Raw genomic sequence first — 26,951 nt, 5'->3', positions numbered from 1 at the left:
AATATTCTCTCTTTCTTTAAAATGAAAAGGACTGTTTTATGTCTCACTAATATTGGATAAGATCATTTATTTGTCTCCCGTGGAAGAAATTTGTCTTAGAAAAGGGGACAAGGCTGCAGTACAACAAAGACAGAATAATACTTCAAATTACAATAAATCCATAAAACTAGCACAAACAATTAAAGAAACATACATCAAATTTTGTTTGAAGAAGCACACAGGTACACTATATTAATCTGCAAAAAACACACATACTTCAGAATTTTCTTTTCATGTTTCTCCTTTGCTTACAGGTGATTGGTGATATAACTGTGATGTAACTTTTAACCAACAGTTATGGCCTCTGTGTTGCTGTTGCAGGTGACCTCCTCCCAGCCGACGGCATCTTAATTCAGGGTAACGATCTGAAGATCGATGAGAGCTCTCTGACCGGAGAGTCAGATCATGTCAAGAAGACCATTGACAAAGACCCCATGTTGCTCTCAGGTGCATTTCTCTACTGCAGATTTTCAGCTAAGCTCACCCTGACCTGAACTGTCATTATCAACTCCTACCAAGCACATTTTCTTCTAAAGTACATCGGGTCATTTCTCTGGTTTTCACCTTGACAGACTAGAAGTTAAAGCTTTTTTTTAGCCTAAACCTGTGAAGGTGCTGACAGAATCCGAGTTACAGTCACAATTAAAACAGTAAAGAAAACAATATTAAAAAATCCATTTTACAAGGCTTTTATTATCACATCACAGCATGCAGATGTTAACAGCAACATAATGCTATTTAAAGGCTCCACGCTTTACTTCTACTAAAATGCCTTAACATGCTAACTTTTAGGTAACTAAAGGTTTATTATCATGGGACTGTTTGTCCTTCTAAACAAAAATGTAGCAGATTTTAAAAAAAGAAAGAAAACTAGAAGCTTAAAAAAACTTCATATTCCCTCAAAGTAAAATGTTTGAAAAGAAGCTGTTTTCTGTCTATGTACAGAACCTGAAGCCCACTCACACTTTGAAAACACAGCAGGGTAAGTATCCAAAGCACAGCTCACCTATGAATCTATGAATGACTTTTAAAGAAAAAGGAAATTTTGGAGTGGCCTATCTAAAGTCTTGACTTACATCCTACTCATAAACACTAGTATGGTAGTCCCTCCAATATGGCTTAAAAAATTAAAAACATTTAAAACAAAGCAGAGTGGGCCAGCAGTCCTCAGCGGTGATGTTAAAGATTTTTTGCCAGTTATCGTACTCTTGATACGTGTTGCTGCTAAAGGTGACACATTCGTTTTAGAAGGTTTATTATTTATATCAAGGGTGCCCAAAGTCAGTCCTGGTGGTCCGGCATCCTGCATGTTTTATTTCTCTCCCTGGTGGTAGTAACAACCTTTTCAGCATGTCAGTGTTTTTCTTAGGCCGCTAATGAGCCATCATTTGATCCAGGTGTGTTAAATCAGGGAGAGAACTAAAACACGCAGGATGCCGGCCCTCCAGGACTGACTTTGGAGACCCCTGATTTATATGAAGTCAGCATTTGAAAACTGGTTTTGTATTTTATAATTTTTCTAATGATCTGAAACATTTCAGTGCAGCAAATGAAACAGACAAATTCTGTAAGGAGTATGGAGAATTTATCCTTCTCTATGCTACGTTCTTGTTGTTTGAGGTTGAAGAAGAGTCAGTGAGTTGAATTTATGAATTCCATTTATTAATACCAAAATACAGCAGGTCCATTTCTCATGCTACCTTTAGGAGTTAGCAAAACAAAATGGCATCAAACAAAAGTTTTCCATTCTTTTTGTTAGCCTCTATCTAAACTACAACCTAAAGAGGGCATTCCCTAGTGTGTCATGCCCTTTAACCCTAGCTTTGAGGGCATTTCCTAACATGTCATTTCCTTTAGCTTTAGTTTTGCAACTATCTAAAAGAGATAGAAGGAAAACACAGAATTATTTATTCTCAACAGGAGGCAAACATTTTCTCAGAACACCACATGTGCTTACCTGCCATTTAAATGATTATGTCCTGGTAAATCCTAAAAACGTGAAACTGAAAATACATGAGAAGAAGGGGATGAATTTGACTGTAAAAAGTGTGAGAATGCTGCAGAAAGGGAAAAGCCATCATATTTATAAGAAAGTGTTTACATAAAACTGACTTATAATATTTTCTCAAAGACCTTGGCATCTATATGGAAAAGCTGATTGATGTTACTCAAAAGGAAAAACAGTTGCCTTACTTGAAACATTAACATGATATCTGGAGATGAGACATGTGCCTGATAAAATTACTGTCTCTCTAATAACAAAGCACACATTTATTTTATCTCTAGAATGTTAGTACAGAAAAAACAAAACAAAAAAATTAAATGGAGAAGTTTTAAAAATAGAAATTTAAAAGCAAGACAGCCAAACAGTGGTGTTCAATTTCAGTTTGACACCACCAACTGAAATTACTAAGCCAGTTCAGCCTTTGAATTTGCCTTAGTAATTCAATGGAAAATTACTAAAACAACCAAGGACTAGAATAGGACAATACTCTGGGAAATCATGAGATAATATAAGGACATCATTTCAATAATTTTGACATGCTTGCCTTGACGTATACCAACACAAACTCATTGAGAATGTCTTCTTAAAGGCTAACTTTGAAAGGAATCAAAATGACTAAAGAAAGTTTGACTTTAAAAAGTGGGCTTAACAAGCACAGCTTTCAGAGTTTCTGCTTAGGCTAATTTTGACGGGATTCACAGAGGAAGATTGTAACTTTTTCTTTCCATGCGTCTCTGCAGGCACACATGTAATGGAGGGCTCTGGAAAGATGCTAGTCACCGCCGTAGGTGTGAATTCTCAGACGGGAATTATTTTCAAATTGCTCGGTGCCAGTGAAGACAGCGAAGGCAGCAGCGATGACAAAAAAGAGAAGAAAAATGAGGAAAAGAAAAACAAAGACAAAAAGGATAAGAAGAGTAAGTTTAACAGCAGCCAAATACACGAGTCATCATCTCAGAAGAAACATAGTGTGGCGTCCAACAGTGTCTCCTCACACCCTCCCTGTGGCACAGATCAGCTAAATCAAAGTGTAGTGCATCCCTCAGGTCCAGTCAAAGGTCTTTGCAAGATTGTTTCCTATTTCTTTCTTTCAAGAGGTGACTTCCAGACTCTGGATCATGAGGTATTTTTACAGAGATGCATAATTTCAACATTGAGACATGAATCAATGTCTCAATGTTACATAACCCAGATTTAGACATTGATATTTTGTTAATATTTACTGTAGATGATACAGTATGCTTTTTTGCTGATTTAATGCAACTTCTTACAATTTAGAGTATTTGATATCAAGTTATTTGAAACTGTACAATTGTAAAAATAAAAATCCCACTCAGCTGTTTTTAAAAGCATATATATATATATATATATATATATATATATATATATATATATATATATATATATATATATATATATCAAAATTAGCAAACCATTTTGAGAGAATTAAATTGATCTAGTAGTTTGCTTTTAAGTCTGCAACTCACCAACTAAAGTTAATGTCGCACAGATAAAAACCTAAGGGCTAAAATATATATTTTAGAGTGTAGAAATATCTGTTGATTTGTTGCATTTGTTTGATTGATTTTTTTGTGTTTTTACAGGTAAAAAGGAAGTCAAAAACAAGAAAGGTAGGCATCACATCAGAGTTTAATTTCCACCAGATGGAGTGTGTATTAATGCCTGTGAGGAAATGAAGTTGTTTTTAGTCACTTGGGGAAAGAAGCCCTGTGTGATTCCATGTTGGTTTTGGATGATTGTTTGCAGATCGCTTGTTCATGTTTTTCTTAATAACAGATGGTTTACTGCATTCTTTGTAAGTATTCCTGGTAAAGACATATTAAAAGCCTTAGCATTAATAATCTATTATTGAAGATTATTTAATTTAAGAAACTATTAACTGTAGAAAATCCAACCTTTAATTTTGATAAGTGTATTAAGTTAGTAAGGATATCATAACACTTAATAATATGCAGATTCCACATTTGAAAATATGACAACCTCAATCTTATTCTGCAACATTTCACAAGGTTGGAACATGTTGTGAAAATGATCTTTGACTAGGCCTGTCACAATAACACATTTTGCTGGACGATAAATTGTCTCAGAAGTTATTGCAACAAACCATAATATTGTTGATTTGAAACCAGTTTCAACTAATATAAGAGTAATGGAATTAATGGCATCAAGTTCAAGAATCAATGATTTTTAATTTCTAACTAACATTTAGCACAGGAACCAGAAGACATTTTAAATATGCAAAATAAATCAACAAAACAACAGAAACAACAAATAAAATGATTACTGAAGCCTCTGTAATCAAAATTATCCAAATCAGAAAGTTTCAATTACAGTTAGAGTTTCTACAAACTTCAAAAGCTTATGCTGGTTATGGTAGTGCATCAGTACCAAACAACTAGTTGGCATTAATTTAATAGTTGCCATGGAGACGTGGTAACCCAAGATGCCCAATTCTCTAACAGTGAGGTTTTGTACCAAACAACTAGTTGGCATTAATTTAATAGTTGCCATGGAGACGTGGAAACCCAAGATGCCCAATTCTCTAACAGTGAGCTTTTGTACCAAACAACTAGTTGGCATTAATTTAATAGTTGCCATGGAGACGTGGTAACCCAAGATGCCCAATTCTCTAACAGTGAGCTTTTGAGATTTTTGACCTCTTCTGCCATCCTCCTCAGCGTAAGTGGTGGCAAGATGAATACGGATCCTTGTCAAGCCTGGTGACCGGTGGCTACAAGAAATGTGTTTGTGTGTGTTTCTGTTATTACATCATGTAAAACGGGAAGTCATGTTTCAATGATAATAATTATTTTATGGAAGTAGTTAAGGGGGGTAATAAATGTGGCAGCAGTGTTTGCTTAGAAACAATTGTTTCTGATGTAGGATTATTTTTTCCCACATTTAGTTAATGTGCTCAAAGGTAAAGGTTCAAATTTATTTTATTTGGTTTATTTGGTAGGGACAGACATACAGTGACATAGACAAACTGAACAAAACAGCAGTCCCATGTTTATGTCATAGTGCAATAGCAACAGCTAATTCGCATCACTTGTCCTGCGAATTTAGATATTTGTGGAGGACACTACATTGTTGCTGCTCACTGACTACTGGATGAAATATTAATATTAATAGGGGCAGTAGTAGTTGTAGATAAATCCATTTTCACCTCATTTGTGGCTTGATGTTTTTCTGATGAGACCTCACTCAGTCACTCATGTAATGGTAATACATTGAGTGATATCGGTTAAGCATGAATAAGTAAGGTTTGTCTGTTTGACAGACGTAATCACGTGACTCTGGAAACTGATGCTGCAGCTAACTTTGTCTGGGTTTTACAGTGTATTTTATGCAGGTCAAAAGATGATTGTACAGTTTGTAAGACTGCAGAAGTACATTTATATAAATAGTCAACAATGACCACTTTACAATGTACAGAGTCTTCTGCATCTCTGGATGAATCCTTTCCACCACTTTCGTTCTGCCACAAGGCAGCTTATGATCCAGCTCAGCGACTTCTGCCACAGTAATGGATTTAGTCCTTCCACTGCCCAATGATACCGTTGAACCCATCTCCAGTTTTCCTAGTTAACCAAAGTCACATTCTGGATGGACCCTGCTTTCTCTTTCTAAGCTGTTAAAAAGTTTGCTTGGACCTCCTCAAGGTCAGTTGAAAATCTTTCTCCATTGTGTCTCATGGCCAAGGTTTTCGCCTCTGCCACCACAAAAGCCACAGTTCTTTAGCCACCTGGCACATGTCTGTCAGGAGTTACAACCAAGCCAAGCCCTAAAGGAATTTTTCTTGAGTGTCCAACAAGGCTGGTGTTCATCAAACAATCCCTCAATAACCACTATGACAGGCTCCAAAAGAGGTCCTGATCATGACCACATCCTCCTCATGAGAAACCCTCCCGTGAATGTGTGAACCCCACTTCTGACAGTGGTTCTCCATTCATCCTCAACCCTAATTTGGGTTTACCGAGTCTGCTTGGCATCCTTTTCTGCCGACAATCCAGTCCGCCACTAGGGGGTGATCAGTTAGCAGCTCTTCCTCTCTCTTCTTCAGTACCCTGTCGGTGGTCACAGGGCCTGGTGGCGTCGGCTGTACAGTAGCCTCGCTTCTGTATGACTGCTCCAGGGCAGCTGTTGCTACAATGTAGCTCACCACCATTAGTGTGTGAATGTGTGAATAACTGAATATTGTATAAAGCCCTTTGGAGTCTTGTAGACTTGATAAAGCTTTACATAAGTACAGGGTATTTACCATTACACCACAGATCTGATGATATAAAATGATACGAAAATGTAATAAAATGAAGCAGCTCTGACTTGAACATTTTAACCGGTTTTCTGTACATTCCTCCATACCTAAAGAAAATCAAGTCTTTCTTCTATTAACCTATATTTTTTCATATTTCAACATATAAAATTGTGTGTGTGTGTGAAAGTAAAGTACAGCAATAACATAGTTAGAAAGAAAGTCTATTTTCACCTGTTTAACAAGAGAGGCAAAGTCTGAGGTTTTCAAGGTGGAATTGGATTTGTAAGCTGCAGCGGTCATGTCATTAGAGGGTTTCTCAATGACTATCAGAGGAGTTGCATGTCACTCACTTGGACTAGAGATGGAATTTTTCACCATAGATGAAAGTTTTCTTTCCATGCACAGTGGTCAGTGGATGTCAATGTTTTTGTCACTCAAACGTCCATCCATTAACATGCGCTCTCTAGAACCTCCTCTTGATTTACGCTGTTACCAGTGACGTTGCATGCTCATACATACCTGATTATCACGAAACACTCTCACAAGCAAATTCACAGTAACACTTTCTGCTTTTAGGGAAGAAACAATCAAATTACTTATTTTGCAGTTGTAATCATTTACTCCACTCATTACTTGAAACTGTAATCGGAATGTTGAATATAAATAGATGTCACTCTTTTTAGATTTTTATTTTATCCTTTTCCTTCCCATTTGCAGTTTTGCACTACTTTGTCTGTCACATATAATCCCATTAAATACATTAAAGTTTGGGGTTGAAACATTTCAAAATGTGAAAAAGTTTGAGGAAAATAAATACTTTAGGAAGAGATAAAATCCTAACGGTTGAAAGGTTTTTATGCTTGGAAAAAAAAACTATTTCACAGTGGGAATTCAGACTAAAGGGATTAGTCAGTGGCAACAGTTTGCTGTGCCATCCATTCAGGCGACACATGTCTTCTTACTCTAGTGTACTTATTTGAGGTATTCTGCTTGAAGTGTAAAGTTGACAGTATTTAAAGTACTGAACATTTTTAGAAAATCTCGTAAATCTCCAGGTTATTGGATGAACAGAGAGCAACGTCTGTGAAGTTGTGTGTTTGAGACCAAGCAGCTTCACTAGTTACCACATTAATGCAGAACAAGGGCATTAATGTGGTGGTGGCTCAGAGAACAGTTTGGAATCCAATTGTCATGTGAATTTTGAGTAAGTTTATAAAATGTTGCAGAGCAGAAAATGTGAATTGGGCATGTTTCCAATTAATCAACCTAGGCAAAGTGTGATTTTGTAAGATGTTGATGCTAAGCATAGCTGTAATAAACAAGATGTAGAGGTTGCAAACTAGCATGGAGCACACATCTCTGTGAACGCCTCTCACCAGACACTCCAGGCTGACAGTTCTCCCCTCTGAGCTGGAGATTTAGACTTATAATTTTTTCCATTTCACACCTCTTGGAAGGCACAGACCCGCTAGTGAATGGGACGGGACCTCTCACAACATTAGAACCTATTAATGTATGTCTCCTCTTTAGCACTTTGAGTCTTTTTCAGAAAAGCCAAAAACCACCTCAAGCAAGTATAAAAACCGTTTTTATGTAAATTTGAGTAAGTTATTTAGAATTTTTCCTTTTCCATCAACCTTTCCTGATGCCATAATTGGCATCAGAAACAAACATTGATTTAAACACAGCTACATAGAATATTGAGTTTTTCCTCCTCTTGGCTTGTTGTACATACACCATGTTCCAAATTATTATGCAAGTGATATTTTCTCTGATTTTTCTAAATGGTCGATGGAAATGATGGTCAGAATAATTTTCAAGTCGTGAACTATTACAGTATAAATCAAATTTTACTGAACAAAGCTCCCCATGAGAACAGTATTTTTTTCAAAAATAAAAAACTCAAAATGCACTGTTCCAAATTATTATGCACAGCAAATTTTCTAAACATTTTATGGATTATAAAGAACTGCATTCTTTGAATGTGCAGCATTAAGTGGTCACATGTACTAAAATCAAAAGCTATTTCAATCAAAAACATCTTAACAGACCGAGTTACATGTTAACATAGGACCCCTTCTTTGATATCACAGCACAATTCTTGATCCATTGAACTTGGGAGTTTGTGGAAAGTTTCTGCTTGAATTTCTTTGCAGGATGTCAGAAAACCTTCCCAGAGCTGCTGTTTTGATATGAACTGCATTCCACCCTCAGATCTTCTGCTGGAGGAAACTCCAAAGGTTCTCAATAGGGTTGAGGTCAGAGGTCAGAGGAGGATGGTGACCACACCATGAGTTTCTCCCCTTTTATGCCCATAGCAGCCAATGACACAGTGGTATTCCTTGCAGCATGAGATGGTGCATTGTCATGCATGAAGATGATTTTGCTACAGAAGGTACGGCTCTTCTTTTTGAACCATGAAAGAAAGTGATCAGTCAGACAGTCCAGATACTTTGTTGAGGTCATTTTCACACCTTCTTGGACTCTGAAGGGGCCGACCAGCTCTCTCTCTCTCTCTCTCTCTCTCTCTCTCTCTCTCTCTCTGTCTCTCTCTCTCTCTCTCTCTCTCTCTCTCTCTCTCTCTCCCCCCCGCCCCCAAGATTTTGGCCCAAAATATGACTCCACCACCTCCTTGCTGACATCACAGCTGTGTTGGGACATGGTGGCCATCCACCACCAATCCACTACTGCGTCCATCTGGACCATCCAGGGTTGCCCAGCAGTCATCAGTGAACAAGTCTGTTTGAAAATTAATCTTCATGTACGGCTGGGCCCACTGAGACCGGTTCTGCTTGTGAGCTCTGGTTAGGGGCCCAATAGTAGGTTCATGAACCGCAAGCCTCTGGAGGATCCTCCACCTTGAGGTTCCAGAGGCACCAGCAGCTTCAAATAACTGTTTGCTGCTTTGTAAGGACATTTTAATAGCTGCTCTCTTAATCCGATGAATTTGTCTAACAGAAACCTTCCTCATTATGTCTTTATCTGTACAAACCCATCTTTGTTCTGAATCAGCCACAAATCTCTTCACAGTACAATAATGCTTCAGTTTTTGTTAAATATCTAATGTTTTCATACCTTGTCATACGGCACTACACTATCTGATGATTTTTGTCAGCAGAGATCCTTTCTCTTTCCTATATTGCTTGAAACCTGTGGCCTGCTTAATAACGTGGAACATCCTTCTTACGTAGATTCCCTATTCCCTAAATAGCACAACAAAAAATTTAATCTTTATGACACTTAAATCCAATTTGCATAATAATTTGGAACACAGTGTATTTAGACTTACTCATATTGTCTAACAATATGCATTCTGTTACAGGGTTAATAAAAAACATGAACAATGTTCAAGATTTGTGATGATATATCAGCAATTCCTAAAATAAGTAATTTTTTACCAACGTCCCTACATTCCTTTTTGGCAAAAGATGAGCATTATTAATGCACATTATTTTAGGCAGATCTCTCCATGGTTTCCCCTGCCTCTTGCTGTCTCACAACTGGAATACTTCCTATAAACCCCTGCTCCTGGCTGTTCGACTTTATGCTGTGTTTGTTGACCAGCCATTATTTTGTTGTTAAGTGTCGCGTGAGGAAGTATGAGCTGGATTCAACTGAGGTCAATCACAAAAGAAACAGAGATGTTTGGTGGTGCTTCCATGGAAAGTCCTGCCTCCACTGCCGGACCAGGGAAGACTCTCCAGGCTCCGTTTGATCCCATGTGGCATTTCTTCCATAGTATGCCACTGTGGTCTCAGCAGCAGCAGCAGGTGCTCCTGACTCTGTTGATGGTGATTAGGAGCAAGAAGATTATCGGCATTAAGCTCAGCAGCTGCTTTCTTCTCCTACCTGCTGCTGGTGCCTTCTTGTCTACTAATAACCTCATTACAAAAATGGGATCAGCTTGCTCACACACACACACCCACACCCACCCCTGCACACTCCCCCACACATGCACAGACACAAACACCCCAGCAGATACCCCTACCAGCAGTACTGGTTAATTCTGCTGGTGTTTCTGCTTGAGTTAGGAACTGGAAACGATGTCTTGTGGTTCGGGACTTAGTGTGGTTACAAGTCAGGTTGAAGATCTGCTGTGACTTAACGCATCACAACAAGCTAACACTGGGATTACTATTACACGTTACTATGATAACCTGCACTCTGGACAGCTAATGTCTACATGGTGTCGCCCCAAAAGTATTTATTGTTAGAGAACAGATACAGCAAACTTGGAAGAAGTCGTCTTGACCTCCTGTTTGAAGCAGCCAATCGGAAGTCAGAAGCTGAAGCTGATCCCGCCCACTGAAGCTCAGTGTTTAATGAATTCATTCACAGGAAGTCGTTTATTAAATCATGAAATAATTCTATCAATTTTTTTTTAATGAAGTCAGTACGTTTAATTGAGGCACATATAATTAATTATATATTTAATTAATAATTTCTGTATTTATTTAAACTTCAAATTCACATTTAATTCAAAACACATTTAAATAGGTTATTTATAGTAGTTATTTATTTATTTTAATTTGACACTCTTTACTCGCCACATGTACAAGGGGAGGCTTAATCAGAGGAGCTGCAGCATGCACAATGGTTTGTGAAAGCTTCCACAGATATTAATGCTTTTGTAAGACAATGTATATATCTAGTTGACACAATATATTAACACTCAAGCACTAGGGCTTTTTCTCATAACCCCTCTAACAAAAAAAAATACTGGGTTTGTTTGAAATCAACTCACAGCTGTTGTCTCAAGATCTTAAGTCTGATTGTAGTTGCTTTTGAAGTCAAGACAGATGTTGGCATTTTAAGTTTTCTTTTCAAAGATGCATCTCTTGAAATTGTTCGGTATTTTTATGTTTTGAGTTGTGTTTCTTGTTTTAGTAAAACTAGAAATTATTGGGATTTCACTACATTTTTAAAGAGTGTCTTTAAAGCTGAACCAGTTCTTCATTTTGGATGCTTTACTCACTTCTTCCGTTGTCCCATATAGAGAAAAATAAGGATGGAGCTACTGTTGAGATGCAACCACTCAACGAAGATGGAGAACCAGAGAAGAAGAAGAAGGTTCTTCCAAAGAAGGAGAAATCTGTCCTTCAGGGGAAGCTGACCAAACTGGCCGTACAGATCGGCAGAGCAGGTACAAACAGGGGACTGGTATTCAGTTTGTGGCTGGGATTTTTATACCACTAAAAGTCACAATGATCTGGGATCTTACGTGATGGAAAGAAATTATATTTAAGTTAAATTTAAAATCAACACGTTTTAAAATGTTGGAATGTTTGGATTCATATGGATCCTTGTGGATCGGTTATGTATAGAAACCCTGACAGCCAAGGGGAAAAACTTCTTTTGAAGATTCACTTTCCAAGTCTGACCAAATGAAAATATTTTCGTTGTTTTGTTTTGCTTGTTTAAGTCCTGGATGGCAAGAGGGAAAAAGAATCTGTCATTCCATATTTGTAATTTTTTTTCTTCTCATCCAAACAAGTCATCTTTTTCTTTTTCTCTTTGTTGGGAGAGAAGAGGTTTTTTTTCCCACTTGCCCTTCAAGTCGTAAGTGAGAAAAAAAACCTCAATACTTTTTCTGTTTGTTAGATGAGACTTTAAAAAGACTTACACGCAATAATTTCTTTTTTTTTTTTTTTTTTACTTTTTAGGATTTAAACGAGACAGAAAAAAGCAAGGCTAAAAAAATGTTTTTTTTCTTGTTTATTAAGGAAATTAATAAAGGAACTAATTAAGGAACTATACTGTTATTATGAGAAATACTTGATATAAAAACACAATTGATCAAATTTTGAACATCACAATTTTTCTATGCTCCCCTTCAAGAGAAAAAAATATATGAGAAAAATCCCACAAAAGCTTCACAATATTTAATTTAGATTTTTTTTTCTTTTTTACTTTCGTGTCATTTTTGAAGTCGAGAGAAAAAGAACATTTAGTCAAACTTTAAAAATGTGTCAAAAGCCTTGTGTTTCAAGGCTTCCATAGTTCTGTTGGAAGTTATGCTGAAGTGAGATGCATAACTCATCTACAAAGTCTCAACCAAAGATCTTTAAGGCGTTTTAACCATCACTAATTGCAATCCATTTGTTTTTGCTTTTCTTGTTCTTTTCCTCTCTTGTTCTCAGGTCTGTTGATGTCGGCCCTCACCGTCATCATCCTAATCACTCGCTTCCTGATCGATACCTTCTGGATTCAGGGTCTTCCCTGGTTGCAAGAGTGCGTTTCCATCTATGTGCAGTTCTTGGTCAAGTTCTTCATCATCGGCGTGACGGTGCTGGTGGTGGCTGTGCCTGAGGGTCTCCCCCTGGCAGTCACCATTTCCCTAGCGTATTCGGTCAAGGTCAGTTTTGCAAAGTCTGTCAGTTTCACGTCTGTCTGCATGCAAACAGATACCAATGTCATGACTGACCTGAATATGATTTGTGTATTTTTGCAGGAGCTTGCAAAAAAAATGTATAACTCAGTTTCTAATTTTGTCATTTTACAACCATAAACCTTAATGTATTGGATTGGGATTTTCAAACGTTTTTTTATCCTCAGGTGGACTCAGGTGTTATTAGCTCCTCCAGGTCCAAGTCTTTGCAACCTCTTAACGGGGTTTCTTCCCACCAACTGCTAAAAAAAAGCATGATGCTGCCACTGCCATGTTTTGCCATGAGGATGGTCAGCTTAGGGTGATAGACATTGTTACAAACGTACCATGTGTCGTCCTTTGCTTGTAGACCAAAAAGTGCAATTTTGTTCTTATCTGACCAGAACATGTTATAATACATTTTTGCTTCATACCTAATGCCTTATTCACACAGCAAGATTTTTAAATTGTGACTTCTGGAGATAGTGAAGTATGGATTGAGGAATCTGAATTCAGTATCACTGCTCTCTCTGTTATTTGTGTGTCAGAAAATGATGAAAGACAATAACTTGGTCCGCCACCTCGATGCCTGTGAGACAATGGGGAACGCCACAGCCATCTGCTCAGACAAGACAGGGACGCTGACCATGAACCGTATGACGGTGGTGCAGGCCTACATCGCAGGGAGACACTATAAAAAAGTCCCAGAGCCGGACCTCATCCCAACCAAGATACTGGACCTGCTCATCCTAGGCATCGGGGTCAACTGCGCCTACACCACCAAGATTATGGTAAGCTTTAAGAATAGCTGCTCATTCAGGAAGCTGTGTGGGTTAACTATTTAGCACACTGCCACAGTAAGCTGAGGACTCATGAGATCACATTCTGCAGGAAGCGGGTTTGGTTGTAGCTAGGAGTTTATGAAGCAATGACAAGTTTCTTTTCTGATCAGCAGATTTCTGCTTGACTGTTACAGAATGTTGCTTTTCTTTTCTTTAGTTTCATTTGACTTTTCTAGCAGAGCTCAAAAGTACATTGTTTTCATACCTTTTCTATACTACCTTTACATACTACTTGGAATCTCTGATATGCCAATTTTTCTATTACCTTCTCACCCCACAGCCTTTGTGTCAACACAGACAGTTTTACAGATCAGAACCTAAAACAAACAGGTCTTTACCAGTTTGTAGAGTAATTTAGATCTAAAGTTTTAAAAACAATCAACAAAATTTACATGACTGATTTTTATTTTTAAAAAAATTGAATTCAAGATGCAAATGCTGTGTATTAAAACCTTAGCATACCCCATAATTACCAGCTCAAATAACTTAAACAGTCATTTTCTGCATGGCTTTATCATGCTATCTTATCATTATGGTGACATCATCGTTAGGTTTGGAGACATCTCTCTCGTCACAGATCTCCTAAGGTCCGAAGACATTGGGATGAGGTCTGTACCTTGATGAGACTATTACATTGCCATTGCCTTTCTAATCCTTCTCTTATTGGTTTGTAGCTTTGTTTAGGATCATTGGCTTGTTAATGATGTTGTCTTTAAAAGTTGTTGAACAAGTGTCCTCATATTTAGTTTTAGAATGCTTTGGTATACAGAGAAGTTCATGTTGCCCAAACCCAACAATTGTGCATTTTCTGACTAAGCATCTTGGTTCCGTTGTTGACTTATATCTAATTGGTAAATATAGTCTTGCTACTATATGGGTTGCTGATATGTCATTTTGTGCACTACTGAATCCAAAAATGACATCCATTTTTCTCAATCAGGTTTTTATTGTAATTTGATTTAGAGAAATCTGATCTTCTGACTAAATTGATGACATTTTTGTGACATCAGTTCATTTCCATTCGTATTTGTCATTCGAAAAAGGTTTTAGAAATGTTACAAACCTGGACTTCTGTAAATTGTATAATAAACACTGATAAGGGTAAGTACATGTGAATTGAACATTACGTCTTCATTGTGTAAAATTTTCCGTCACTTTCCTGTCCTGATGGAATTTCTCCTCCTGCTCATCATTCATTGATCAGATTCTCAGGAAACCGATCCAGATGAGAGAACAAGTCATGCATTTGATGCTCATGTTGCTCCATAGCTCAGAAAGTTGACCTGATTGAGCAAAACCAATGTGATTTTTGGATTCAGCTCATCAAAACGACCCTAAAACGGTTGAAAAACCCCAGACAAGTTTTTGCCTGTTGACCAGTATATGTTTTAAGTCCATGGTTATATCACGAATAAGGATAAAATTTTCTACCAAAGATACCATCACTTCTTTATAGAGGCCATTGGAAAAAAAAAAAAGAAAACTATTCAGCACTGTTTGAAGTTGTGCCGTTTTACGCTACTACTAATCATACTGTGTAGCTAAATATTCTTCTTCCTTCCCACAGCCTCCAGAGAGAGAGGGTGGGCTGCCTCGCCAAGTAGGAAACAAGACCGAATGTGCCTTACTGGGACTCAGTCTGGACTTGAACCGAGACTACCAGAATGTTCGAAATGAAATCCCAGAGGAGAAGCTGTTCAAGGTTTACACCTTTAACTCCGTGAGGAAATCCATGAGCACCGTGTTGAAGACCTTTGATGGCAGCTACCGAATGTTCAGTAAAGGAGCCGCTGAGATCTTGCTTAAGAAGTAGGTCTGCTGCCTCTGCCTACACAGTTCTGCACGCATAGTCATACTCTGATCACGTGTACTGCGTCTGGTTTCAGGTGCAGTAAAATCTTGACGGCCAGTGGAGAGGCCAAGATCTTCAAACCTAAGGATCGAGACCAACTAGTGAAAAATGTGATTGAGTCCATGGCATCTGAGGGGCTGAGGACGATCTGTCTTGCCTACAGAGACTTCTCCATTGCTGATGGAGAGCCCGATTGGGACAACGAGGCTGAGATCCTCACTAGACTGACATGCATCGCTGTGGTTGGCATTGAAGACCCTGTACGACCTGAGGTTTGTCATCTTCCTTGGTAAATAGCTACAACTTCCAAGAGCTTTCTAATTCACAAAGTGGGCAAACGAGACCCAAAGTAGCTTTTCATGCCCATATGCAAACTGTATCCGACTTTTTCATAACAGTCAGAATGGCCCGTTTCCAATCTTTCTCCCTAAAAAAATCTGCTTTGAGCCTCTCCCATATATAGTCCAACATCTGATACATATCTGACTGTTTTCAAAGCGTTTGCAGTCAGAAGGCTCATGCCGCATTTTATCCGACTTCTACGTCACTGATGTGAGACATGTGTCATCATTCTTCACCACCTTAAGCCAGACTCGATAAATCCAGATGTAAAAAATGGCTGAAAATTATGATTATGAACTTATGAAAGATGTCTGTGTCAGTGAAGGACATCACATCACAATCACATCACTCTTCATTCTGATTGCACATCCAAACAGACTTCTACACAGACACTGCTTTGAATGCTCCACAAAATAGCATTGCTATTAGATGTGCTTTTATTTATTTTTTATTAGCTTCCTCCATCTTACTACGATCTTGTGTCGATACTAATAGCTCCCATTGCTGAATAAACTCTAAAACTATCTATAAACAACTCCATCCATTATGACTTCCGTAAACAGAGTGCTGCTGTGTGACGTCAACATTCTCCCTTCTGCATTTGCGATTGGAATGGGGCCTGTAAAATTGAGATTGCATTTAAATAGGCACAGAGTTTTTTAGGGGACAATGGAATTTTTTTTTTTTTGGGATAAGGTTAGGGTTAGGGTAAGCCTAACCCTATTGCAAAACTTTTGCATTACCTTGGAGTATGTTTTGCGTTCCCTTGCAATTAACAAATATTGCTTACTGCAATCGTAGAGATAAAACTGCACATGAAAACGGCCCTTTACTAACCATTCATACTACCAACACAAAAAGACACCATCAAAACCATCAGATGACTTTATTACCCCATGAAAATAACTCAGAAATAGTCCAAATAGTTTTGGATGCATTTTTTCTTTCTTTCATTCTTATGAAAAGTTTGTTTATATCTTAGAAGGGAGATGGAAAGTCTGTGTTTGACCTGTTCTGCTTTTGCATTTTGCACATAGGTTTGTGGTGCATTTCTATCTTCAAGAAAAGGATATAAAACTTCAGATATCTCACAAACGAGACATTAACATACATGGAAAAACCTCATGAAAACCTTATGTTAAAGCAGAAAGTACAGTGGCCGAAAGATCTTCAGTATTAAATTATGCTGCATGAACTGATCAGTACATTATTGCGAGGTAACGCAAAAGAAAAATTTTCCCCATGTTCCCTAAGGGGCTCTGTAATTTGTACAGTAGTCTGAACAACCAAAAAAAATTAAAAATATCTGATTTTAGTAAAAAAAAATGGAATTGTGCATCAAGACTTGCTTTGTTTACATAGCCTGAGTTGTTCTGGGAAGTGGGAAATTTTTCAAGCAAAGTTGTGCTTTCACATTTTGGACTAGTACAAGGCGTGGCAGTTAAAAGAGAACTGCAATGATCCAACTGGGAGGTTTTAAAAGCATGGAAGACTGATTGCACATCATGTCTAGAAAGGTATTAACGTGGTCTGTTGGGGACAACAGACTTTCACATGAGGGGTCAGAGTGGAGCATATCGGGGGAACTGGTAGAACATTTGGGACTGAATAAAATCATTTTGGTTGACATTGTTGAAATAAATGTTGAGGACACAACTATGAAACTACTGTAATTTCATGGTGGAGGAGTTTAACGGCTGGTGTCTGTCTGGATGGGGTGGACTCACCTCCGGGTTGACCCTCTGTGTATCTGTTCTTCATTGTTCCCCTAAGGTACCAGAAGCTATCAGAAAGTGCCAGAGGGCTGGGATCACTGTCCGCATGGTGACTGGAGACAACATTAACACTGCTAGAGCCATCGCCACCAAATGTGGCATTTTGCAACCCGGAGACGACTTCCTGTGCATAGAGGGAAAAGAGTTTAACCAGCGAATCCGCAACGAATCAGGCGAGGTCAGACAAATGACAACGGAAAAGGCTTGAATCAAAGAAGTGTGAAAATCTAATTCTGCTCCTGCCTGTGTGTCGTTTTCTATGGTGACTGCTAGCAAATCAGATCAAATATTTTTCTCTCCTTCGTCTTGTCAGATCGAACAGGAGCGTATCGATAAGATTTGGCCCAAATTGAGAGTCCTTGCCCGGTCATCCCCAATGGACAAACACACTCTGGTCAAAGGTCAGTGAAGTATAAATCAGTCCAGAAGTAATGGGGTGGCAGGTTTACTCACTTATACAGTGCTGTGAAAGATATTCCACCACACTTGGCTGCAACAACTGCTTTCAAGATTTTTTTTTGAAAGTAACAACAAAAGCAACAACTTTTCTTGTTGCTTTTCTTGTTGCTTTCAACAAGAAAAGAACATACAGCTAGGATGTACTGTACTTGGGTAACATCCTTGCTAGTTACTTGGGTTTACAGTAACTAGCAAGGATGTTGTTTATATTCCTGTGGAGGAATTTTGACCCGCTCTCCAAAGCAACCTTGTTCTAATTCAGCCACATAGGAGAGTTCAGAGCATGGGCTGCCTGCCCAGGGGCTCTAAATCAGATTTTAACCTTCATTTTGTTCTTTTTGAGTCACTCAGAGTTGCACTCTGGTGTCCTGAGAGGTATTGCACTGTAGTGATGGCCAGACATTCTCCTTCACAATTTTCGGGTAAAGAGCAGAATTTCTGGCTTTATCAGTTTGAGCAGGTTGTTGATGGGACCTTCCAAAAACTTCTACTTGAAGTTTTTGGTTCTTCTATCAATAAGTACTACTTTTCAGAATTCCTCAAGGTCTATCAAGATGTTACTTTAGTAAATGTGAGATGGGCTCTCTGTATTATTTTTTTTTCACTTTTTATTTTGGTCGGCAGCGGTTTTTTACTTTAGCCTACTTCATGTTCTCAGAAAGGTTTCATGTAGTCATTTTCTTGATTCTTCAGGTCAAACAAATCTTCAGGTCAAACAAACATCATACCAACAGTAAAACATGGTGGTGGAAGTGTGATGGTCTGGAGGAGATAAATGGAACCATGAATTCTGTCAACCAAAACGTCCTGAAGGAGAACGACCGGCCATCTGTTTAGGACCTTAAGCTGAAGTAAACTTGGGTTCTGCAGTAAAACAAAGATCTAAAACACAAATCCTTCTTTACATGGCTGAAGAAGAACAAAATGATGACGTAAAAAGGCTGTTCGTGCTGCCGGAAAACCCTGTAGTGTGGCTGGATTAGAACAATTCCGTAAAGATGAGAGTAAAATTGACAAAAAGTGGGCTGGAAACGACTCAATACTTTTATTGTTCCTTCCCCTGTGCGATCTCTATTTTTGTTTTAAAGGTATTATAGACAGCACCGTCCTGGAGCAGAGGCAGGTTGTCGCGGTAACAGGAGATGGCACAAACGATGGCCCCGCTCTCAAGAAAGCAGATGTTGGCTTTGCTATGGTACAGTGTTTTACATTCCTGAACAATATGCACTGTTAGCATTCCTGGGAGAATATTCATGAAACACTTCAAAAGCGTCCTGCCATAATGCTCAGCTGCCGATCCACAGGGCATCGCAGGGACCGACGTAGCAAAGGAGGCATCCGACATCATCCTGACAGACGACAACTTCTCCAGCATCGTCAAGGCCGTCATGTGGGGCCGAAACGTGTACGACAGCATTTCCAAGTTCCTGCAATTCCAACTCACGGTCAACGTGGTTGCTGTCACCGTGGCCATCACCGGAGCCTGCATTACCCAGGTCAGACATACACAACATAACACACTTTTAGAATATTGACATGTATTAACATAGAGTCTTTTCATTAGGGAATTTATGGCTAAATCTAAATTAAAATAGACACATTTCACAGATGTTATACAGTATCTACTACTTACTATACTAGATCTAGCTGTAAAAACTTTTCTTAAAATTATTACATATACGTAAATATTTCCATTTTTATGTCATCACAATAATGCATTTTAATAATCTTTCAGTTTTCCCTTTGGTTACTCGAGGATTCTGTAAAATATGTCTAAGGTGCTATGAAAATTACATGTCCTCACTTGATTTAACCCGGCCTCGTGTCATTCTCTCAAAAAATATACACAGAATAAAACCTAAACAGTTAATCTATTCCCAGGATTCTCCTCTGAAAGCTGTGCAGATGTTATGGGTCAACCTCATCATGGACACCTTCGCCTCATTGGCCCTCGCCACGGAGCCGCCGACCGAGGCGTTGCTGCTCAGGAACCCGTACGGGCGCAACAAGCCGCTCATCTCACGCACCATGATGAAGAACATCCTGGGCCACGCCGTCTACCAGCTGACACTGATCTTCACGCTGCTCTTTGTCGGTCAGTCAAAACACAGATCCTTGGATGTTTGAGTGCAGAGGGATTTAAAGGATCAGTATTTATTTATTTTTTACCCCTCCAGGGGGTCTTTTGTGGGCTCTAGTGTCCCTTATATGACAGTAGGCTGACAGGAAACAGGGAAGGAGAGGGGGGAAGACATGCGGCAAATATTGACGGGTCCGGGAGTCGAACCCGTGACGGCCGCGTCAAGGACTCAAGGCCTCCAAATACGGGTCGCCCTACGCCCTACGCCACCACGGCACGCCCCTAAAGGATCAGTATTATGTGAATTCAACTTTTTTGAGCTTTCCATCATGTTATAATATTGCTCCTTTGTCAGAAACATACCAGGAGTGTTGCCTTGATTTTTTCATGCACCTTTGAGAGAACCTTTAATCTACAGTGGCAGCCATTCAGCTGTGCTAAACACCTGGTTGGACCTCTTTGGAGAAGCGCTTCCCTCCCCATGACTCCCTCACTCAGCTCCTTCAGACTAGCCAGCAGCAATTAGCAAACACCTGTTGGAACTGAGCATCAGTTGAGCTCATTATAGGAGCTACTTCTCAGTGAAACGCTGGTAAAAATTTTTATTAAAGAGTTAATAGAGGAGCCATGTTGTGATGACTTAGTGAAGGCGGAGTTTCAGGAAGAGCAGGAGTTTTTAAAGAAACAAAGACCCAATTTCAAAGCATTAAATTACAAAGTCAAAACATTTCTTTTAAATCATACTTTATAGAAATAGAATTTTTATGACAACTGAAAATAACACAGTTACTTGATAGTGCTATAAAATGGCACAATGTTCTTAGAAAATACATAATAGTGCCCCTTTAGTAAACTAGACATTATAGAGAATGATAGATTTTTACCTATTAAGAGACTGATCAGCATTTGGTGTGTTTTTTATTCATTTATTTTGGGTGATTGGTAAAATTCTCATAGGACATTGATCTTCATCCTGTTCTTTTGTAGGTGAGAAGATGTTTGACATCGACTCTGGCAGGAATGCCCCGCTTCACGCTCCACCCTCTGAACACTACACCATTGTGTTCAACACATTCGTCCTCATGCAGATCTTCAACGAATTCAACGCTCGCAAGATCCATGGAGAACGGAACGTCTTCGAGGGCGTTTTCAACAACCCCATCTTCTGCTCCATTATCCTGGGAACCCTTATTGTGCAGGTAATCCTTCACTGGCAAGGACTTTGTACCATTGGGTGAATCGACACTGAGGGGATCAAACCTTGTTTTTCGTCTCCTCTAGGTGGTTATTGTGCACTTTGGTGGTAAAGCTTTCAGCTGTGTGCCTCTGACCGTAGAACAGTGGCTCTGGTGCGTCTTCCTGGGTCTTGGTAGTCTCATTTGGGGGCAGGTAGGATAATCTCTTACTTGGCCAATATTATTTTAATTGTAAATATGAGATCGAAAACAGAACTCATGGCAATTACAGCGAGTGGGTCCATAAAATTATGTTTTCTTTCATGCTTGGACAAGATTATGATGAGTTTAAAGTACATTTCTTTTCATTTGCTTTGTGCAAACCAGCGATATATTTGGTACTTTTGGTCTTAGAATGCAATTCTCACAACTCTTGAACTGTTAGTGCACAGCTTTGCTTTTGTTTTTGATAGATAAAACTAATAAGAAGATTGTTGAACCTGAAGCAATGCAAAGGTTCTCAAAGATGAAGTTTGCAAGGCCTTACAGCTCACTTACAGTTTTTGTTTTTTTGCTAAGTAGCACATGGCAACCCTGGGCTCAAAAGATCAGAGATCCTCAAATGTGAATCAAAAGTCTTTTTTATTCCCACTAATGTTAAATCAGCTAAAACAAACTCAAAAGAAAAACTCCACACAAAGCATGGATAACACCATTATACACCAATAGATACTTCTATTGCATCAATAACTGGCAGAATTAACAGGGAAATATCAAAGAAAAAGCTCATTTAAACTGTTAGAACTGTTAGAAAATGTTTTGTATTTGAAATGTGCATTCTGTGCAGCATTTACTGCATTTTGAAATTTAAACTCAACTGTTGGGGAAATGAAACAATGAACCATCTGCATGAGGACATGATCTAGCTGTAGTTCTGCTCTAGTTCTTGAAATGTCTTGAAGTTCTCTTGAGTCAAAAATGACATTACGTCATAAATCAGGATTTTATTGATCTGAGGATTACAGAAGACAATATGTACTTTTTGTCGTTTCTGGAGCCGATTGTATTATGACAGCATCTGCTGTGGTTGTCTGGTGTAACATTGAGATAGAGATAGAGATAAATCTTTATTGTCATTGTCACAAGGACAACAAAATTTAAAAGGTGCCATCAGTCAGTGCATATGCTTAAAAACAAAAAAACAAAACGGTGACGTTGTTGTGATGTCACTGTCCATATAAGGAGGAAATAAATAGTTCTGACATCCGACTCACATGTGAGCAAAAACATAACAGAATAATTAAGTATTTTCTGTGCCTACTTTAAATTTAAGCGTTTATTTTGTAGAATTTTGGCCGTCAACTAGAATGCAGGAAACCATCTTAACTTGTCGGATAAATCATCTTAACAAAGCAGGTCATCTGGTCTCCCCAGCTGACCTCAGAGAGGTGTTTGTTTTTGTGTCTCTGACTGGTTTGTAATCTTGTTCCTCTCCCAGCTGGTGTCCAGCGTTCCCACCAGCTGGCTGCGGTTCCTGAAAACAGCCGGTCATGGCACCCAGCAGGAGGAGATCCCTGAGGAGGAGCTGGAGGAGCTGCAAGACAAAGACGAGATCGACCATGCTGAGATGGAGCTGAGGAGGGGTCAGGCGCTGTGGTGCCGCAGCCTCAACCGGATCCAGACGCAGGTAGAGCGCCACAGCTCAAGAAAACTTCTGTTGTTTTGCTATAATGACAAGGTTTGTTTTGTTGCTGAAACTTTTAGCTCCTTATCTCTGGGTTGTGGATATGCAGGAAAAGATTTTTCAGAATGTGGTTTTATTGCCGTTACTCGTTTAACATTGACAAAAGGTTTCAACAAGGCCACGGATTCATTTATCTGATCAAGAAATATAATCTGTGTTCACAAACTCTACAGATTTAGCAAGATTTGATTTCTAAAAAATATAACTACTAAAAAAGAAACAGATTGAGGTTGCATTTAATTAGGTACAGAGCCCCCTAAAATTGTATTCAAGTAAGGCTAGCACTACTTCAACACATTTTTACTCAAGTAGAAGTAAAAAGTAGCTATCCAAGAAATTACTCAAGTAAGAGTAAAAAAGTATTTGGTAAACTGTCTACTCAAGCATTGAGCAACTGATCAAATGATCAATCATTCAATATTTAAAAATGACATGAGACTAAAATTTAAAATTAGTTTCAAATTTTGGTGTTTTAAGGAGCAAAATGACAATAATTTATAAAAATATCAAAAACTAAAATCAGACAAAATAATTTTTTTCACATCAGTTTCTTTCAATAAAAAACTCATAAAACTTAAACAAAACTGCAGGTGTGTGTCTGAATATGTTAGAATTTGGTTCTAACATATTTGTTCTTCATTCACTGAAGTCACTCCTATAGGGTAGAGAATACAGAAATTAAGTAAGAGTAGAGAATTACTCAAGTAAAAGTAAAACGTACATTGTAGTAAAAATAGTCCTAAAAGTATTTTTTTTCATAAATGTTACTCAAATAAATGTAATTGAGTAAATGTAACTAGTTACTACTCACCTTTGAGAATAATCATACTCCTGTCTGGACATACAGCTGTAAATATACTGCATATTATACAAACAGCTGCTAGATTTAATAATATTAATTATCTAAAAACTATCTAGTAGGGCTTTTTTAGTTTGACAGGACATAATGATAATTTTAACAAATATTATCATTATTTATATATATAGATATACATATCTATATATATATATATATATATATATATATAGATATATATATATATATATATATATCTATATATATATATATATATATATATATAGATATAGATATACATATCTATATATATATATAGATATGTATATCTATATATATAGATATATATATATATTAATAAAAATTACACACAGAAACTTTAATAGAATAATGAAGATTTCATTTTCTGAAATGCTCCTTTAATCACCTTCCACTCCTCCTTGTCTCGTAGATTCGTGTTGTGAATGCGTTCAGAGACAGTGTGTCTCCTTACGAGGGCCTGGAGACGCCGGAGTCACGCAGCTCCATCCACAACTTCATGAGTCACCCCGAGTTCCGCATCGAGGACTTAGAAACCCAGATCCCGCTTATTGACGAGAACGAGGACGAGGACGACCCGCCCACCAAGCGGAACTCCGTCATTCCGCCTCCACTGACGCTGACCGGACTGTCCAACCTGCAGCCTCTGCCGTCCTCGCCCAACCAAAACAACAACGCGTTGGAGCGCATCATTCCGCTGCACAGAGACGGCTCCCGGTCCGGCCTAATCCCGCCTAACTCGGCAGGACTGCCTCCCTGTCCAGGAAGCCCCCTGCACAGTCTGGAGACCTCCCTCTGAAGCAGCTGCTTCCTGTTGTCGTTTCGAAAATTTTCAAAACAGACTCCTCTGATTGGTTCAGGACTTCCAAGGGACAGTAATATTTCCACAAGTGTTTGTGGTTCTATTCAGACTGAACCCATGTTCACACAGACTGCATTTTTTTTATTAATAGATCCGAACTCTGCATATGTAATTTAGAAGAGTGTTTGTGAGGTGATTCATGTAAATTCAAATTCAGTTTTATATGTAAATATATAGCCAGAGTTTATTTAATAAAGATTATTTCTGTCAAGCTAAGTTATCTGGTAGGAACATGTTCAGATTGTTTCTGTGTTAACTTGTAACCACAAGAGTAAGTGACTAAAAATCTGTTGTGTTTTATTTGTTTCATCCGGTAGTCAGACAGGTTTGGAGTAAATGTCTGTTTCTTTTTAATGTTGTGTTTTTCATGTCTTAGGTTGGAGGAATATTGTCATTAAAAGATCAAAAACTGACTGGATGAGAGGGTTTGTGAAAAATGGCTGGACTTCCTAGATTATTCTTTTGAAATATTTTAGTCTGGGTTACTTTACTAAACAAGTCCCCGGTCAGAAAATGGAATGATCAATTACTGGGATGTTTTAGAAACAGGGTTTTCAAGCCAACGAGAAGAACTAAACCTTCAGTCACTCTGATCACCTCTGAGAATCAGCCAGAGGAAATGTCTTTATTTTGACGGACACTAACAAAGAGACACTGGGGTCACAGAATCATATGTAAAATTAAGCAGACACTCAGGCAGTAGGATCAGTGGTATGAGCCAGAACAAAAAAAAAGTTTTTTTTTGTTTTTTTTTTACTTAACTGGACAAACCCCATTTTGCCAATTTGAGCCACCTTTCTGAATGGTTAAATCCATATGTACTTGTATAAAACCAAGCACCTATAGGCATTCAGAATGTTTCTATTTGTGAAAGACAGGCTTCCTTTTAGGAGCTCAATGAATACCAGCATGACACTGTGGCAGAATGCCACCTCTTCAATAAGTCCTGTCACGTCATTTACAGCCAGCTAAATATCTCACAGTCACCTGAACAGTTAGTGGTGTCATAACAAGATGAAGACATGGGGAACAACAGCAACTCAGCCATGAAAACTAATGGCATGAAAAATCACAGCGCCTGTTCAATAGATGCCCAGTCACATGGTCTGCAGAGTCAGTTGCTACAAGCCAATTTCAGATCAGTTCAAAATTAGCTAATAAAGAGCTTCATGGAAGAAATTCCCACGGTCATTTCAAATGCAGGCATTTGATTTACATATGCAATAGGCAGCTGTATCCAAGCGTTACATCACCATAAGCAGAGCAGTGATGCAAAGTATGCTTCATCTGCAAATCAAAATACAATATTTTGATTTGCTAATTATTTCCTTCAGAATATGGAAATGGGGGCAGGAGATAATGTTTGCTATTTCATTCAATTGTCAGTTAATAATAAGAAAGTAATAAACAAGCGGATACAAGCAGCCGAAATGGGTTTTCTTCGTAGGGTGGCTGGGCTCTCCCTTAGAGATGGGGAGAGAAGCTCAGTTATCCGGGAGGGACTCAGAGTAGAGCCGCTGCTCCTTCACATCGAGAGGAGCCAGTAGAGGTGGCTCGGGCATCTGGTCAGGATGCCTCCTGGACGCCTCCCTGGTGAGGCGTTCAGGGCAAGTCCCACCAGGAGGAGGCCCAGAGGAAGACCCAGGACACGCTAGCGGGACTATGTTTCTCGGCTGGCCTGGGAACGCCTTAGGATTCCCCTGTAGGAGCTGGAACAAGTGGCTGGGGAGGGAAGTCTGGGCCTCCCTTCTGAAGCTGCTACCCCAGCGACCCGACCCTGGATAAAGCGGAAGAAAATGGGTGGATAATAAACAATGTTATTTTCTGAAACATAATTGAGATAGCAGATAAGTTGGAAGGTAAAAAGCTTTACTTTTTTTTTTACCCCTCCAAGGGGTCTTTTGTGGGCTTCAGTGTCCCTTATATGATAGTAGGCTGACAGGAAACGGGGAAGGAGAGGGGGGAAGACATGGTCCGGGAGTCGAACCTGCGACGGCCGCTTCAAGGACTCAAGGCCTCCAAATGTGGGTCGCGCTAACCGCTACGCCACCACGGCACGCCCAAAAAGCTGTGCTTTGAGGGTCTCTTTTTCAACTAGTTGTAATTCCATTGTCTCCAGTTAGTCTTTATGATAAAAGTAATAATAATGATGATAGTATAATAATAGTAACCTATTCATCACTAAACTATATAAAAAAGTTGCTGATGTATATTTTTTATAATATGCGCAAGACATTTATTTTTATTTAAAAGAAAAAGAAATAAAAGTTTACTTAGAAGGAAAAGCTGAAAACA

General features: G+C 38.7%; 1 protein-coding gene across 1 annotated transcript in view; it reads left to right on the top strand.

Annotated features, from left to right (window-relative positions):
• Positions 1-25,044, top strand: part of LOC102222415 (plasma membrane calcium-transporting ATPase 1-like) — a 44,468-nt gene extending 19,424 nt beyond the window's left edge. The window contains exons 6-21 of the mRNA XM_023342571.1: positions 361-486; positions 2,785-3,012; positions 11,320-11,466; positions 12,464-12,678; positions 13,239-13,481; positions 15,100-15,341; positions 15,419-15,656; positions 17,500-17,679; positions 17,815-17,902; positions 19,049-19,155; positions 19,265-19,456; positions 19,842-20,055; positions 21,028-21,239; positions 21,322-21,429; positions 22,714-22,902; positions 24,207-25,044. Coding sequence (XP_023198339.1) covers positions 361-486; positions 2,785-3,012; positions 11,320-11,466; positions 12,464-12,678; positions 13,239-13,481; positions 15,100-15,341; positions 15,419-15,656; positions 17,500-17,679; positions 17,815-17,902; positions 19,049-19,155; positions 19,265-19,456; positions 19,842-20,055; positions 21,028-21,239; positions 21,322-21,429; positions 22,714-22,902; positions 24,207-24,593 — 3,116 coding nt within the window. The 3' untranslated portion in view covers positions 24,594-25,044. The remainder of the gene's footprint in view (positions 1-360; positions 487-2,784; positions 3,013-11,319; positions 11,467-12,463; positions 12,679-13,238; positions 13,482-15,099; positions 15,342-15,418; positions 15,657-17,499; positions 17,680-17,814; positions 17,903-19,048; positions 19,156-19,264; positions 19,457-19,841; positions 20,056-21,027; positions 21,240-21,321; positions 21,430-22,713; positions 22,903-24,206) is intronic.
• Positions 25,045-26,951: the final 1,907 nt, after the last annotated feature.

Source organism: Xiphophorus maculatus, chromosome 2, assembly GCF_002775205.1.
Source record: "Xiphophorus maculatus strain JP 163 A chromosome 2, X_maculatus-5.0-male, whole genome shotgun sequence".
In the NCBI taxonomy this organism is placed as follows: domain Eukaryota; kingdom Metazoa; phylum Chordata; class Actinopteri; order Cyprinodontiformes; family Poeciliidae; genus Xiphophorus; species Xiphophorus maculatus.
This window is presented reverse-complemented; position numbering and strand designations above follow the sequence as displayed.